We start from the raw sequence: 15,051 nt of genomic DNA on the forward strand, positions 1-15,051 counted from the left end.
ACTGGCTCACAGGGTCAATCTTCCGGACTGTACGTATATATATATCTCTCACCTCGTGGGACGCGGTGACTCCGCTTCTGGAGTCCGCGATTCCTTGTACCATCCGGGTATATGATTCTAATCATAGGCTGTACTTGCAAAAGAAGGAGATAATATAAATATGTATCACTTTAGATTGTAAACAAAACCCGAAATATCCGAAATTAGTCCGAATAAGACGCCCGTACACCCCGCGGATGACGCCATGAATCCTAGCCGTTGTTAAAGGCTTTCGTAAAAACGTAGGCATATATCCCCAGTACACCCTCTTGAAGTTGGCAAATCTAACCGCTTTTCACGGCGCGTCTAATAACTTCTCACTTCCATCGTCTAGAGACAATACCCATTCACGCCACTCCTGCCACTCCGCGTAGCTGGCAGAGGACTTCAGCCCTTGGTACTTGACCGTTCGGAAGTCCGAGACCTGGTCCCATGGCTTTGTATTCTGGCTGGTGCTACTACTGCCACGGAGGAATCTTCTCGTGGTGCTGTCTGATGGGCCATCCCAACCAGCTTTTTGCATTAGGCTTTTTATGGTTTCTTCCTTGGTCCAGCCTTGTTCCACGGGGACGTCGGGGAGGTAAGTTGCACCGTAGCGTCTACCGCGGTGGATGAACGATATCCGGATGCCGTGTAAGCCAAGCGTCCAATCCAGCGCGTTGGTGCATGGCTCAAACGTCCCCAGGAGTGTCAAGGAGCACGAAAGTGAGGGGAGGAGTGATTTGGGGATCGGAGAGAACCGAGTGTCGTCGAAGGCACTACCGCCGGTTAGCTTTAGGACTCTCAGGAGGCTACTTCGCTTTTCCACCCGGGCGCAGTAGGTGTACGTACGAAGTGAGAGCGTAGGATTTCAAGCCGTAGGAAAGCTCCTGCGCCTCAAACGTGCCGATACACCCACGCAAAGATTTACGGCCACTTTTCGAGAGCGTGTTCCACGTCACAAACAGCGGGTACTTTTGATCGCTTAGCCCCTGTCGCCTCCCGGCTGGCGTCTCAGACTGAGAGGAAATTGAGCTGGATGTAGTAGCGCTTGAGAAGATAGAATTTGACGACTTGTTAGATAGAGCTGATGGTGTTGTCGATCCGCTGCCATCCGAGGCGGCCTGGGTTTGAAGACGATCGATACTCGGCAGCTTCATTGTCTGAGGGTGCGTAGTACTGTGCTCTCCTTCGTCAAAGTCACCGCTAACATTCAGGGGCTGGCTAAAAAGATTGCCGCTATCTTCCTGGAGGGAGGCAACTTTCTTGAACTGCTCAAATCTTTCCCATAGCTCCTCGACTGTAGCAAGGTCGATAGGGTCATTTCCATTATACGAGGCAGCAAGGCTCTCAAAGCAATAATAACAATGGGCCGGAGTTGCCATAATGTCGAAATAGTGTCGTAGATTTCGATATTGTTCAGTTGCTTGTATAGCTGGTGGGTTTGCTTGCGACTGGAATGCCCTGCTTACCTGCTTTTGAAGACGGAGTAGGTGTATCCCCCGACGTCACTGAGTGGCTCCACCACCACCACGGCCAGGGTGGGCCTAGACCGAAGGCGAGTGACTAAACGCTGGGAAGGAGATTCTGAGCTCCTGGATTGCAGTGTAACCTTAGTCAATATAAGCAGTTGGAAGCGTAATGAACAGACGGGAGCCCGTGGTGGGGTGGAAAGAGGGGTGCCCAGGTGGGAGTCGCTTTTGGAACCTTTGGAGGAGGGATGGAACCTGAGGGGAAGCCTCGCGATAAGGACAGGCACGTGACCTTTAGAGCCTAGTCGCCCAAGGCACCCCGCATCCACCCCGGAGCCGTCATTCAACGGAGATTGGAAGTTAATGGAGGATATACTCTACCATAAAGCTTCTTCGAAACGTACCAGCACCCTTGAGATTGCAAAGACATCATGACTGTCCCGTGCTAGAGGATTCCGAAGGTCAACGATGGCGATCATCCTTGGGGATTGGCAGGTTCAGCATGGAGAGCATGTTTGCAGCTGGACCGGTTGAGCCCGATTGTTCTTGAAGGCTCTCCAAAAGATTCTTCACAAGATTTATGTTGACGTCGTCATCGCCACCTTCTAGATCGATCTTGCTTTCCCCCCCTCCTTGGGACACAGCACGTTTACCTTGGGACACCTTGCTCGGTCGATTGAGATCGAGAGCCCCTGTTCCTTTCAGTTCGGCTTCCATTTCTTTTGAAAGCTGCTGAATCTGCTCCGTGTCGTCTTCGGTGTCGGAATCCAGCTCCTCAACTCGGTTGACCGGCTTGGCTCGGCCTGATGGTCTGCCGAAGCCAGACGTTGAAGGCATACCCATCATTTCTTTCATCATCTTCGAGAATTCCTCCTCATCGAAGGATGCTTCTTTATCCTCCCCATCGCTCTCTAATTCGTCTTCCTCGTCCTCGTCCTCGTCGGAATCTGATCCGTAGTCGTCAATGAAATCTGCCCCCTCAAAGCCGGCTGATTCGTCGTTTAAGAATTTTTCGAATTGGGCCACGATGCGTTGCAGATTTTCTTGTGCGTTCGCATCTCCAAATTTTCCGGTGGAGCGCTCTGTTCCCTTCCCCTTTAGCTCCGTGTCTAAGTCCTCGTAGCTGATATCTAACCACTTTTCGTCATCTTCACGCTGGTCCCACATTTGGATCTCTTCATCGGTCGGAAGGGTTTCATCGCCGCTGTCTAGGTCCTCGAGTAAAAGTTTCATTTCCCGCACTAGAGCTTTGTCTTGATTCTGCGGATCCGAAATAAGCATCTCAAAACCGCAGGAAACTTTCATCCCCGTCTCGGCGCGATTATAAACTGTCCGTGCGTCGGCGGCGGGCAGACTGCTGACCCAGGACTTTGGGGCTGGGAAATCCTGACTCTTGACCTGCGCGTAGCCAACTCGGGTGAAACGAGTGCTCACTGTAACAAAATCCTCAGGTTTGAAAGTTAGACCGTCGGCGTCCTTGCCTCGAAGAGGCTTTAGCGCAATGGGATCCCTTAGATAAAACGCCTCCACGGCTGCAGAAATATATGCAGGCTTTTGGTGCAAGAGGAAGGCAACTTTGCGCGGCAGAGTTATTAAAGCTGAGTGGAGGTTTTCACTGATCTGTTTGGGGTAATTCCGGAGTCGATAGAATGCCTCCTCTTGGATCATGGTCGAGTGCATGAGTCGTTTGGAGTCTTCTTTTATAATCCTCTTTGACTCCGACAATGAGATTTGCTCCGTCACTCGATTCTTCTCTTGCTTCGGCTTGACTATGACAAGATCTCCCCGGTTTATCCATACCTGCGTTATTCAGTCAGTTTGAGTAGCAAGCTTCAAATGCTCAAGATACTCACTCTGTTATCCGCCACATCCGGTTCGAGCCAAGAGGGCAATGCGCCGGCAGCCTCTACAAGAAGGAACTGGCCGTCACTATCCGTCACTGTAGCCCAGATGTCTTCGTGTTTCTTTGTCAATTCGCGCAACAGGTATACAATCACCCATTCATCTTCGACCGAGTCTCCGAAATTTGTTCGCCCGCTTAGTGAGGTTACACCTGGAAAGATACTCTTAGCATGTCGAGGAGATGCGAGGCGCATAACGGGTTTTAAGCGTACCATCATTCTTCGTGATTTCCAACCGGAACCCCTCTCTCTGCCATATATACCCCCTAAGCAAAGTCTTTGTAAGCTCTGCTGCAGACTTCTGCACCTCAATCAATTGCGCTCGGGTATCTGCTACCTCGTCGACAACGGCAGGGTCGGGCTTCGATGGGATGTAGTGCAGAGAATATTCAATGCAATCGTCCGGGAGTTCAGGTTTCGGGATGGGACGAAACGTAGACTTGAACCAATCGATATCTTCTTGCGACATAGGCGCCATAACTCCCTGTTCTTGAAAAGCTCCCACTGTGGAGGATGACTCTTCTCGCTGTAGCTCCGGAGATTTGAGGCAAAAATTACCATTGGTATGACTTCATCCAGACCGGAACCCGGAGAATCAGCTGCCCCGAGAGAGAGACCTCCTCGACGCTAGTCCGTTATTGGTTAGATGTCAACAAGCCGGAAGATTATCCTCACCGCCCAAAACACGTCCCATGTCAATGCTGTACCTTGCTTCTTCACGTTGAGCCAGAGTCGTTTTCCTGCGTTGTCGGGCATGGTTTCGCGCTGGAGGGTACCGGATTATTTTTGAATTTGCTAAATCGAGTATTTCTTCACGCGTCACTGCTCGAGAATGGCTTACCCGTACATCGACACCCCGCGCACCGAAGTTGACGGCAACGCGACTTACCTAACGAACGGATATCGTAGCGTCGGACGACACAATCTATCGGCACTAGACTCGGTCGAGAACTCGTTCCAAACGCCCTCGAAAGATGAAGATGTCTTGAAAGTGCTAGGTGACGCGCGACGGCGCAGCTCTGCAGGCTCAAAGCTCAACACGCCCCGCGCGACCACCGGGACGAAGTCAACGAGAAGCGCGTTAAATTCACGACAGCAGCTCCCTTTGACTGCCATGGCGAAAGGCGAGTTTACTCCGATGCTTCGAAGTGCCATGAAGAACAATAATATGAAAAATCTATCTACGACGCGGGGAGCTGGGGCCTTGAAAACCCCGGCGTACCTAAAGGCAAACCATCGGAGCAACGCGAATACGCCTGGCTTACCGGCTATGAGCATGCTGGATATTGAGGAGGAAGATGCGACGGTTGATGACCCAACCCCTGTTCCGCAAGTGGCTAGCAGCAGCGTCGCGGGCACTCCACTTCCTGGACTTGCTAGCCGAGATGGCAATGTGGTTCTTGGAGACGGGAATAACATGACGTTGAAAGAACAAGAGAAGGTAGGGACGGATGACGAAAGTTAGCGTATATAGCGCGGTGACTGACTGTGATAGCTCATCGACAAGCTCGACAAGGACAACTTCGGGTTAAAATTGAAGATCCATTTTCTTCAGGAACAGCTCGAAAAGGCTGGACCGGCTTACAACCAGGCAGCGCTCATGGAGAATACGGAACTCAAAGTCTCCAAATTGACGATGCAACGCGATATATCCCGCTATAAGAAGAGTCTTCTACAAGCAGAACGCGACCTAGAAGCGTATCGCCAGCAGTTCCAGGAACTCAAGGAGAGAATGCAAAGGAAACGAATGGATGAAACGATACAGCGGGAGATGGAATCGATGCGAGAGGAGCTTGAGAGCAGGGATCAACGGGTACGGGAACTTCAAGAACAACTACGAGAGGCGGGGGACGCTCAGTCACAGGAGATCGACAAACTACGGGATGACATCGAAGACCTGGAAGCGTCGCTGAGAGAAAAAGATCGGACGATTGAGGAGCGTGAAGAGGAGATTGAGGAACTAAAGGAGAAGGATAGTGGAGAAAATGGTGCACTCTCCGAACTGGAATCGGAGCTTCGACGGGCGAAAGAACAACTGGAGGAACTCCAAGATTCTCTTGATCAGGCAAAATCTGAGGCTATCGAAGCGCAAACCTCGGAGCAACAAGCTTTAGAGGAGAAAGAAAAGGCAGAAGAGAACCTCCAGGAGCTGCAGGAGGAGATGGCGAATAAATCATTCAGCACTAAGGGACTTGCGCGTCAGCTGGAGGAGGAGGTCAAGGAACTTCGTCAAAAGAATAGCTCACTGGAAGAGGACCTCGAGTCAAAGACCCAGTGGGCGAGCAATCTCAAAGAACAGTCTGAAAGAACTCGACAAAATATGGAGGACGAAAAGGAGAAGCTGCTTGAAGAACTGAGCCAGATCAGACGGGAACGCGAGCTGGCTCGCCAGGAACGCGACGAATTAGCTTCTCAACTTCAAGAAGCGCGGGACGAGATACAACGCAAAACAGACGAGAAAGACCTCCTCCACACCCGACATCATGCTTTGACGGATGAGTCTGGGAACTTGCAAAACGATCTGGCCAACGCGCAGGCCAAGATTCGCGAGCTCCAACAAGCCCTCGATACCGAGCAACAACACGCTACAGAGGACGCAGAAAATCTCCGTTTGCAGTATGTGGAGGACATTGAGAGATTGCAAGACGAAATCGAGTCCCTTCACCATGAGATTGAAGACAAAGAGGGTCAATTTGCCCTCGAACAGGATAGGTGGGAGAGTGTGAAGCGCAATCTGCAACTTCAGAAGGACAGGGCAGAGGACCAGGCGGCAGGTTTCAAGCGGACAGTCGAGAAGCTCGAGCAGGTAGAGCACACGCTAACCGGAAAAGAATCCAAGCTGCAAGAAGTCATCGACAGCGAAAAAGCAAGGCATTTCAATGCGGAAGCTGTCCTTGGTCGGCAAGTCAAAGAATTGAACGATGATTTGTCGGCGAAGCGCGATGCGATCGATCAGCTACGACATGAACTCCTCTCTGTTAAGGAAGAGCTTCGTCTTACGAAGCGTGCGGAAGCGACACTCGGGGAAAGGGTACAATCCTTGGAGGAAGAGATCCTTGTTCTGCAGTCCAACCTGGAAGAAGAGCGAGAAAATATTAAAGCTCGTTTGCAGAGGGGGTCGGCTGGGCAGGGTGGTCAAGTGCAGGAGTTAATTGCTGATAAGCAGAAGCTTCGGGATCAACTGGCCAACGCTCACGTTGAACTACATGATCTGAAAACACTCAAGGCCGAGGTAGAGGCGGAACGGGATGAGTTCCAAGCGCAACTCGAGCAAGCCCAGAACCAGTTCGACCGTACGGCTAAGTTCGATAGGGAAAAGGTTGAGCTCCGCAAGTCCTCCCTCCGGCTGGAGACTGAACTCAAGAGGCTCAAAGAGGAGAAGTCAGCCCTGTTGGAGACTAAGGAGACCCTTGAGAAGCAGCTGAACACTGAGATTGAAAGAGCTGCTTTGGAGGAGAACCGGCTGTCTGCTGAGATTGAACAGCTCCAAGACAAACTCCATACTGCCTCCGGAGGTAAGGAGCGAGAACTCGCTTTGGCGAAGACCAAACTTCAGCAATTCGAGAGGCGTATCCATGAGCTTGAATCTCTCCTCGAGCAACAACCGCCTGCGGACAATGAGCAGTCGGCAAGTGCAGCGGATGTCTCAATGCTCCGCCATAACCTGGATGAGGTACGGAAGCGGGAAAGGGCACTGCTTCAGCGCGAAGCCGACCAGAAGTCCTTCATCCGCAGCTACAAATCAAAGATTGTTGAGCTGGAGAGGGAACTGCACGATGCGTTGACAAAGAAACTCGAGTCCCAATCTCCCTCCTCATCGCCTTCTGATAAACTACACGAGGAAGTCCGAACCTTGCGCAAACAACTCTCAGATGCCCAACGAGCCTTGCGAGAACTGAAGTCGAAGAACCATGGCCTTGAGCGGGCTGCAATGAGAGAAGAAGACCAACGAGATCTTCACGAACTCCTCAAACAATCCACCCTCGAAGCTGAGTCGTTGGCCCTCCAGGTCTCGGAGAAAGAAGCCCAACTCGCCGAAACGGAGACTCAGAACCGCAGAATCCGCGAAGAGCGCGCGAACTACGCTAAGAAGGCCAACGCAGCACTGAAGGAACTTGATGTCCTTCAAGATCGTTACAAACAAGTCATGGAAAAGGCAGGCACCAAGCCAGAGAACAAGGCCAAGCATGAAAAGGAAATGCTAGGCCTAGGCAAAGAAATCCTCTGGCTCCGAGCACGGCTGAAGAGGGAGGAGAAGTTCCGTCGCGACCTTGCCTGGAGCAAGGGACTCATGGAACTTGGGGAGCGTGTTCGTGTTGCTTGGTACGTAACTATATCCAACACGCATCTTCACTGGCGTTCAAAAATCTTACTAACATAACTCTTTCTGTGTAGTAACGAGGCCGACCTCCGCATGATTTCGGAAATGGGCGTTAAATCGCGCGATCGCAGGAACCGCCGGAGTCCCATCGCGAAGCTCAAAACCGCCATTTCAATGGTCAAGGCCATTGTCCGCATGCAGAGAACGAGTCGTGAGTGGAAGAAGACGACGAAACTAGGCGAGGGCTTGAAGCGGGCGAAGAACGATGTGTTGAAGAGGAGAGAAAGGGAGTGGGCAAAGGCGTAGACAGGCCTCTGGTTCTTTTTTTCATGAATTTCCCTTTCCTTTCCCAAGTGATTCCCTAGCGATGATTGTGGTATATTATATGTCTAGCTTGATTGCTTCTGTTGTTCTGGGTGTTGTTTTGTTCATAGGGAGGGGCGTCTTTTCTGGGAATTGCATGGGAACAGCACAGGAGGACCCTTTTGATTTTAGTAGGGGCTTCTGGGAGCTAGGTAGCATGGATATTTGTTCTTTGGATGTTGCATGTTGCATACATAGACTGAGAAATGTCGATTGCCTACTTAGACCTCTTTACATGTTTACTTCGCCCTCCTTTTAATGCTTTGGTTGCTTGCTTCCTGTAACCCTACAGTCTTAATCTGTAGGCTATAGAGTCAATGAGTGGATACAACTCTTATTTATTGGTATATTTCCGAGACTAGATTTCCCTCGGGAATAAAGAACAAGAAAGAACAAGAAATTTAATAGAACGCCTTGTCTCGCCTGCCTGGACTTATCGCACATCAAGAACGCTTCTAACACCAGAATGTGGGAGAGGGAAAAGACATCATCGCGTAGAACGCATGGTAAACGGAGGGTATGCAAAAGGGGCAGGGGCAAGTGGCGACTAGACGGGAGTCAATGGAGGTGCGGTGGTGAGAGGTAGAAAGATGGGAGAGTGTGAGAAGAGGTTGTCATTTCTTTCGTTGAGTGAGAATCCAAGGAGGGTAGGGAAAGACAGGTCTCGAATGGATGGCGCGCCGGAAAACCAACCGGGTGAGAAAGCAAACGTTATGTATAAAGACATGGTCTATCCGATACATCGCCAAATACGCACAGAGGAGTCCTCGAGAGGACGTGGGACAAGGCTATGCTCCTTCGCTGCCGAACTCTTCGGTCCATTCAGTGTTCTTCCTTAAGTCTTCTTGGCTGACTGTAGGTCGAGAGTTGCGGACGGCCTTGATGAAATCTTTGAGGACGAGCGGTGGTTCTAACAGTTGGTCGGCTTCGACTTGCTCCCACCTCATCTCGATGGCGCCGCTGTCGCCGGGCGAGCATGGTGTCAGTTTCTCTTGACCCTCATAGGTTACCTAGGATTGGTTAGAAACTATCTCGATAGATAGTCGGAAGGAAGAAGCGTTACCCTCTTGTAGTGCGTTGCCGTCTGAATTTTACGGATGGGCTGCATTAATGCATCTTGAACAGCGATGCTGATATCGCTCCCAGAGTAACCTTCGCTTAGCTCTGCTAATGTTCGGTAGTCGGCCTGTGTCATGAGACATGGGGTCGAGCCCACAGCTAGCATGAACATCTTCATGCGCGCATTGATATCAGGGAGGCTAATGTGGACTCGCCGCTGAAATCTTCGGCGAATGGCCGCATCTAGTTGCCAGGGGATATTTGTTGCGCCGAGAATTAAGACACCTTTGGAGTCGTTACCTACTCCATCCATTTGGACGAGCAGCTCTGTCTTGATACGGCGCGAGGCCTCGGAATCATTCTCTCCACGAGCGCCGCAGAGCGCATCAACTTCGTCAATGAAGATGATGGCGGGTTTGTTCTCACGGGCCATGTTAAACAGTTGTTTCACCAGCCTGTAAAGGGGCTTTAGTCAAGAGCGAATTGTGTGGATGTACTTTCGGAGAATACCTTTCGCTCTCACCCATCCACTTCGAAACCAAGTCACTACTGCTGACACTGAAGAATGTGCTGTTTGCTTCCGTTGCAACGGCTTTGGCGAGATATGACTTTCCGGTACCCGGTGGCCCATAGAGTAAGATGCCCTTCCATGGTTGTCGCCTTCCGGTAAACAAGTGTGGAAACTTTATAGGAAGAATAACGGCCTCCTTCAGGGCCTCCTTCGCACCATCAAGCCCGGCAACATCCTCCCATTTGACATTCGGCTTCTCGGACAATATAGCGCCCGCAAGAGCGGAGCGTAGCTTCTTTGAATCGGCGTCTTCACTCTCGTCGTCCTCCTTCCTATGCGCCCGCAAACAGAAGCCGTTAGCAAATCCAAACATCACGGTATTATCACGTCCCAAAGATAGGATTGAGACATACCCTGCCTTCCCACTACCCTGCGACACTTTCCCGTTGGCGCCTACCGCGCTGGGCTTTTTCCGACTGTCCTGTTGAGCTAGGTGATTCTTCAGCTTCTCCGCGCGGTCCATGTATTCGCCCGTCTTTGCGCGGATCATCTCCTTCGACTTGGGGTTCTTCTCCCATTTCAGCGCAAGCATGAACAGCTCCAGCGCAGAGTAATATTGCTGGTAGGCCTTCTCGTACTCGCCCTCATTATCGCTCTCGATGGCCTTCTTGACCGTGTCAATCGCTCGCCCTAGGAAGTCTGTATTGCTCATCCTGGCGGGTATTTCTCGAGGCAATGTCTATTCTCCTTCCTTTCTTAAAATCGCCGGAGAGACTCTAATTGCGTCTGGCAGGTTGGGAGGCGTAACGAGGGGAACGGAGCGACGAAGGCGGGCAGCAGAGATACGGAAGGGTTGCCTGCTTGGCAGGAGGAGGGTGGAACGAGAGATTCGAGGATGGCCTGCTCCTGATGACGGAAAGGAGATATAAGTGAGAGTATCTAGGCCGACGGCAAAGAAAAATAAACCAAGGAAAGGGCAGCTTTTGTCTCTCTTCGCGGGGATGATTGAGGGGTGGGGAGCGTGGATCATCACCGCCGGCCTTTCAACAACAGAAGGCGGCGTTGTTGACGGCCAGCTGCTTTTCTGCCGCAGTCGCTCGCTCACCTTCCACTCTGGCTCTGGCAATATTCCCCCTGTCCCATTTGTTCACTCGTTTTAAAGTATGGCGGACCCTCAAAAGCAGCTACAGGCTCTCTCGGATGAGTACCAAGCGCTCCAGACTGGTTCGTTGTGCCCTTGGGGACGGAGAAGCTTCAATGCAATGACCCCTCCATATATCCCAAACCCACCGATCAACCTCATCAAGAGGGCCTGACACTAACGGCATTGCTTTACAGAACTAGACGGCTTCGTCGACGCACGCCAGAAGCTCGAATCGCAACAGCAGGAAAACAAGAGCGTGCAAACAGAATTCACATCCCTCGACGACGACGCAAATATCTACAAGCTGATCGGGCCGGTGCTGCTAAAACAAGATAAGAGCGAGGCATTGATGGCGGTCAATGGGCGTCTGGAGTTTATCGAGAAAGAGATGTATGCTCTGATTCTACATCCCGCTTTTCGTAGGGGGCTGGGTTCCTGCGATTGGGGATATGGGGGGGTGCCCTGCTAACTGCTATTTCCAGCCAACGGATTGAGGGTCAGATCAAGGACAATCAAGACAAGAGCGATAAGAAGCGGACGGAGGTGAGTTTTTATTCGATTCTTTTCAAGGCCAGCGGGGTCTGATCGTTCGTTTTAGATTGTACAATTTCAAAGTCAGATTCAGCAGCAGCAGGCTGCTGCGGCATCGGCATGAACTCGAGAATGATTTGAATCTATCCCACGCTGCACTGATATGTTGGACTGGAATGTTAGGACGAATTATACGACTGAATAGGAAAATTTGAATCAAGTGATACCCAGCACATCGGCACCCTTGAGCCAGCCAGGGGCCTTGCTTTCCACACACATTCTTCGGATTCGTAATCATGCCGGCAGCCGAACTGGTGATATAGGTCCGCGATTACCGCTTGAAGGGACTCCAGTGGCCATTGTTCGTCTCGGACAGGGTGTAGCCTATGAGCCTTTTTTTATAGTAACATTTCGCATGGGCCACGATCCTATGGCAGTTGAAGAGGACTACTTTGCTATGTGTATTCAATGCTCGGCCCAACACTCTGAGGCCCAGTTTTTGCCTGGCTGCTGCTGACCTCTGCCCACGTTAGCTGCGAAGTATACCTCGCTGAGGGTATAGCAACAACGCATGCACCACAACCAAAACTCCATAGTTATTCGTCTCTTCATAATAAAACTGTCTCTAGCTTACGTGTTGATAAAATCTATATTTAGTACATCTATGCCTTCACCAGTAGGCTCTCTCCAGACATCTCCTTGGGTTGTTCAATACCCATGACGGCCAGAACAGTCGGCGCAACGTCTCCAAGGACACCACCCTCCTTCTTGAGGCTCCAGCCCTCGGGGGCGTTGGCCATGATGAACGGAACCTTGTTGGTGGTGTGGGAGGTCTTGGGGGTCCCCTTCTCGTTGAGCATCTCCTCAGCGTTTCTAGGCATGAGTTAGCCTTCATTCCGGGAGCTGAGATGAGGACACTTACCCGTGGTCGGCGGTGATAAACAGCACGTAGCCGTGCTTCTTGCAGGCCTCGTAAATAACACCGATGGCCTTGTCGGTGGCACTAACACCCTTGACGGCGGCCTCGTAGACGCCAGTGTGACCGACCATATCGGGGGGAGCAAAATTATTCATAACGAATTCGAACTTGCCTTCGGCAATCCGCTCCTCCATCTTCTTTCCGACATCCGCAGCGCTCATCTCGGGGTCGAGGTCGTAAGTGGCAACCTTGGGGGAGGGGATCATATCGCGCACTTCGCCAGGGAACTGCTTCTCAATGCCGCCATTGAAGAAGAAAGTGACGTGGGCGTACTTCTCGGTCTCGGCGACGTGGCATTGCTGGACGTCCTTCTTCCCGAGCCACTCGGCCAAGACGTTGCCCATGTGCTGGGGAGGGAAGGCGACGGGGAAGGTATAGTCCGTCTTGTACTGGGTCATGGTGGTGATGTGGATGTTCTTGGGATAAGGGAAGTCGGGCTTAGGGGAGCGGTCGTAGTCGCCGAGGAGCTGGGTAATTTCACGGACACGGTCAGAGCGGTAGTTGAAGAAGAAGAGAGTATCGTCATCTGCAAGCCCGTTAGTGACTCAACCTTCTCGCACGTTGAAGGCCGGGCCATACCTTGCACGCGCCTGTCCTTGCCACCAACGATGATGGGTTTCAAGAACTCATCCGTCTCATCCTTGGTGTAGCGTTCTTCAATCGTCTTGACGGGGTCGGAGCTGTCCTCGCCTTCTCCAGAAACAACACCCTTTAAGGCAACCTCAACGCGGTCCCAGCGCTTGTCACGGTCCATGGCATAGTAACGTCCCACAACGGTCGCGATATCACCAATGCCAATCTCCTTGGTAGCGTCGAGCAGTTGCTGCATGTACTTGGCGGCACTCTTGGGGTCAGTGTCACGACCATCACCGAAGAAGTGGATGAAGACCTGGGGGAGCTCCAGTTCCTTCGCAGCCTTGAGCAACCCGATCAGGTGGGTGATGTTGGAGTGGACACCACCATCAGAGACAAGGCCGAGGAGGTGCAGACGGCCATTGCCGTCCTTGGCGCGCTTGAAGGACGCTGCGACATTGTCCACCTTGTTCAATTCTCCCTTCTTGAGCGTTTGATCGATGCGCACACTATCTTGCCAGACGACACGACCAGCACCAATGTTCAAGTGGCCGACCTCACTGTTTCCCATAAGGCCCTCGGGCAATCCAACGGCGAGCGATGAAGCCTCAAGCTCAGTGTAACCCTGGGCTGTCTTCGAGTTGGCTTCCGCGAAACCCGACATGAGCGGAGTCTCAGCGGCTGCGATCGCATCGCCGACCTCTTTGGGGTTTGGGCCCGAAACACCCCAACCATCGATGACAACTAAGCAGTGGTGTTAACGTGGGCCATTCGAGTACCGAGAGAAGTATCTGGCGTCTGGGACTGCGTACTCAGGGCAACTTTCTGGTCAACCTTGGCCATCTTGAAGGACTGGCTTGCAATTGATCTCTGCGGAGATGGTCAATTGCTGGACTTGGATGTAGCTCCATAATTTGTAGATCGGGAGACCCGACAGCAACTTACAGGAATGAAGCGAAGAAATAGGAAACCACAGGGGATGCAGGAGAAGGAAATGAGAGAAAGGGCGGAGATCGAAGAAGATAAAAATGAAGCCGAGAAAGCTGCCCGGTGAAAACAACAGCCGTAGAAACGTGGAAGGGGAGGGGCGCTTTTCGGTGACGCTTTGGGAAGCCTGCCACTTTTCTGCTCTTTTCCGCTTTTTGGGCGTCTCGTCTTGTTCCGTTCTTGACCGTGTTCCGACTCTTCCCTAAACGTTTCCCGGGAGATTCAACGTCCTCTTTGCTGTCCAGAGTCCTCGTTATCAGGATTTTCTGTCCTCCGGTTCGTTCTCAGGCGGGCACTTTCTTCGGGATCGCACATTCTGGCCACGATGTCGTCGAGATCTCCCACGGCCGTCACCCCAGGGCCGAAATCATCTGTGCCTGATACCCCCGTGGTTAAAGATGCGCCCACAACACCTCAAGCTGTTCCCTTCCCTCCTCCCCAGACTTTCGATTTCGTACCCCCGCTACACGGCTTGATCCTCCGACTTCTTTCACCCCAAACAAACGTCGAAGGGGTTACCAATGGCCAAGCAACAGAGAACGACGGCACCAGCGGCTCAGCGCAAGGCCAATCCCAGCAGCAGCCAGCTTCAGCGGTCGGGAATGAGAATGGCAATAATGATTTGCTAGGAGCTGGCCCCAGTTCCACTACAGCTGAGATTGCTGCCCTGGGTTCCGGCTTGCCTCCGCCTTTGGACATCAAGAATCTCCCTATAGAGGTCAGCTCAATCAAGATTCGGATACAGAAAGCACAAGCGGTAGTGGATAATTTGCCTGATATACACCGCACGGTCTCCGAGCAAGAGAGGGAGATACACGAGCTCGAGGACAAAGTTTCTCGGCTCAAGGGGGTGATTTCCGACTTTGGAAGAAGGGCAAACAAAACCGCCGTGGGGAACCCTCAGCTTTCTGGCTCGTGAGCGTGGAAGGAAACTGAAACGTACCTCGTACTCACATCGCTGGGAGTTACAGTGACCTCAACCGACAAGATCGGGGGCACCACAGGCTATAGTGCCATCTCCGCTGATTTACCACGCCCTTGTAGGTGGGGTGATATTGTATACTCGGATACCAGGCAACTTTTCTAGGAGCTTGGACCGCCAGCCTATCTTCGCGAGCAATGGCCAATTGTGCTATAAAGTTGGACAAGAACCCTGGCGGTTCTAGGACCCAACCCTTGATGGCAAGATAAT

General features: G+C 51.9%; 6 protein-coding genes across 6 annotated transcripts; 2 read left to right on the plus strand and 4 right to left on the minus strand.

The window, feature by feature from the left end:
• Window positions 1-140: 140 nt before the first annotated feature.
• Window positions 141-1,677, minus strand: BJX67DRAFT_327623 (AMMECR1 domain-containing protein). The gene is made up of 2 exons (XM_071027448.1): window positions 871-1,677; window positions 141-797 (listed from the first exon to the last, which is right to left on the minus strand). Exons 1-2 carry the CDS (start codon window positions 1,401-1,403, stop codon window positions 335-337), a joined length of 996 nt encoding a protein of 331 aa, XP_070880660.1. The 5' UTR covers window positions 1,404-1,677; the 3' UTR covers window positions 141-334.
• A 275-nt stretch (window positions 1,678-1,952) lies between these two features.
• BJX67DRAFT_386322 (putative regulatory factor Sgt1) lies at window positions 1,953-3,869 on the minus strand (the record flags this gene model as incomplete). The annotated part of the gene is made up of 3 exons (XM_071034044.1): window positions 1,953-3,290; window positions 3,344-3,543; window positions 3,605-3,869. 3 exons carry the CDS (start codon window positions 3,867-3,869, stop codon window positions 1,953-1,955), a joined length of 1,803 nt encoding a protein of 600 aa, XP_070880661.1.
• A 4,994-nt stretch (window positions 3,870-8,863) lies between these two features.
• Window positions 8,864-10,357, minus strand: BJX67DRAFT_375827 (AAA family ATPase VPS4; the record flags this gene model as incomplete). Its single annotated transcript, XM_071031755.1, has 4 exons — window positions 8,864-9,085; window positions 9,139-9,589; window positions 9,645-9,977; window positions 10,059-10,357. The coding sequence occupies 4 exons, from the start codon at window positions 10,355-10,357 to the stop codon at window positions 8,864-8,866; spliced, it is 1,305 nt and encodes a 434-aa protein (XP_070880662.1).
• A 363-nt stretch (window positions 10,358-10,720) lies between these two features.
• On the plus strand, window positions 10,721-11,717 carry BJX67DRAFT_327778 (tubulin-binding prefolding complex subunit YKE2). Its single transcript, XM_071027450.1, has 4 exons — window positions 10,721-10,869; window positions 10,984-11,179; window positions 11,272-11,332; window positions 11,388-11,717. The coding sequence occupies exons 1-4, from the start codon at window positions 10,809-10,811 to the stop codon at window positions 11,442-11,444; spliced, it is 375 nt and encodes a 124-aa protein (XP_070880663.1). The 5' UTR covers window positions 10,721-10,808; the 3' UTR covers window positions 11,445-11,717.
• An 83-nt stretch (window positions 11,718-11,800) lies between these two features.
• Window positions 11,801-13,680, minus strand: BJX67DRAFT_327832 (BPG-independent protein). Its single transcript, XM_071027451.1, has 3 exons — window positions 12,879-13,680; window positions 12,243-12,825; window positions 11,801-12,193 (listed from the first exon to the last, which is right to left on the minus strand). The coding sequence occupies exons 1-3, from the start codon at window positions 13,534-13,536 to the stop codon at window positions 11,983-11,985; spliced, it is 1,452 nt and encodes a 483-aa protein (XP_070880664.1). The 5' UTR covers window positions 13,537-13,680; the 3' UTR covers window positions 11,801-11,982.
• A 180-nt stretch (window positions 13,681-13,860) lies between these two features.
• BJX67DRAFT_327762 (RNA polymerase II mediator complex middle subunit MED9) lies at window positions 13,861-14,939 on the plus strand. The gene has a single exon (XM_071027449.1). The coding sequence runs from the start codon at window positions 14,185-14,187 to the stop codon at window positions 14,776-14,778; it is 594 nt and encodes a 197-aa protein (XP_070880665.1). The 5' UTR covers window positions 13,861-14,184; the 3' UTR covers window positions 14,779-14,939.
• The last annotated feature ends 112 nt before the right edge of the window (window positions 14,940-15,051 follow it).

The sequence above is a fragment of the Aspergillus lucknowensis genome (assembly GCF_044049455.1).
Source record: "Aspergillus lucknowensis strain CBS 449.75 chromosome Unknown BJX67scaffold_85, whole genome shotgun sequence".
NCBI lineage: Eukaryota > Fungi > Ascomycota > Eurotiomycetes > Eurotiales > Aspergillaceae > Aspergillus > Aspergillus lucknowensis.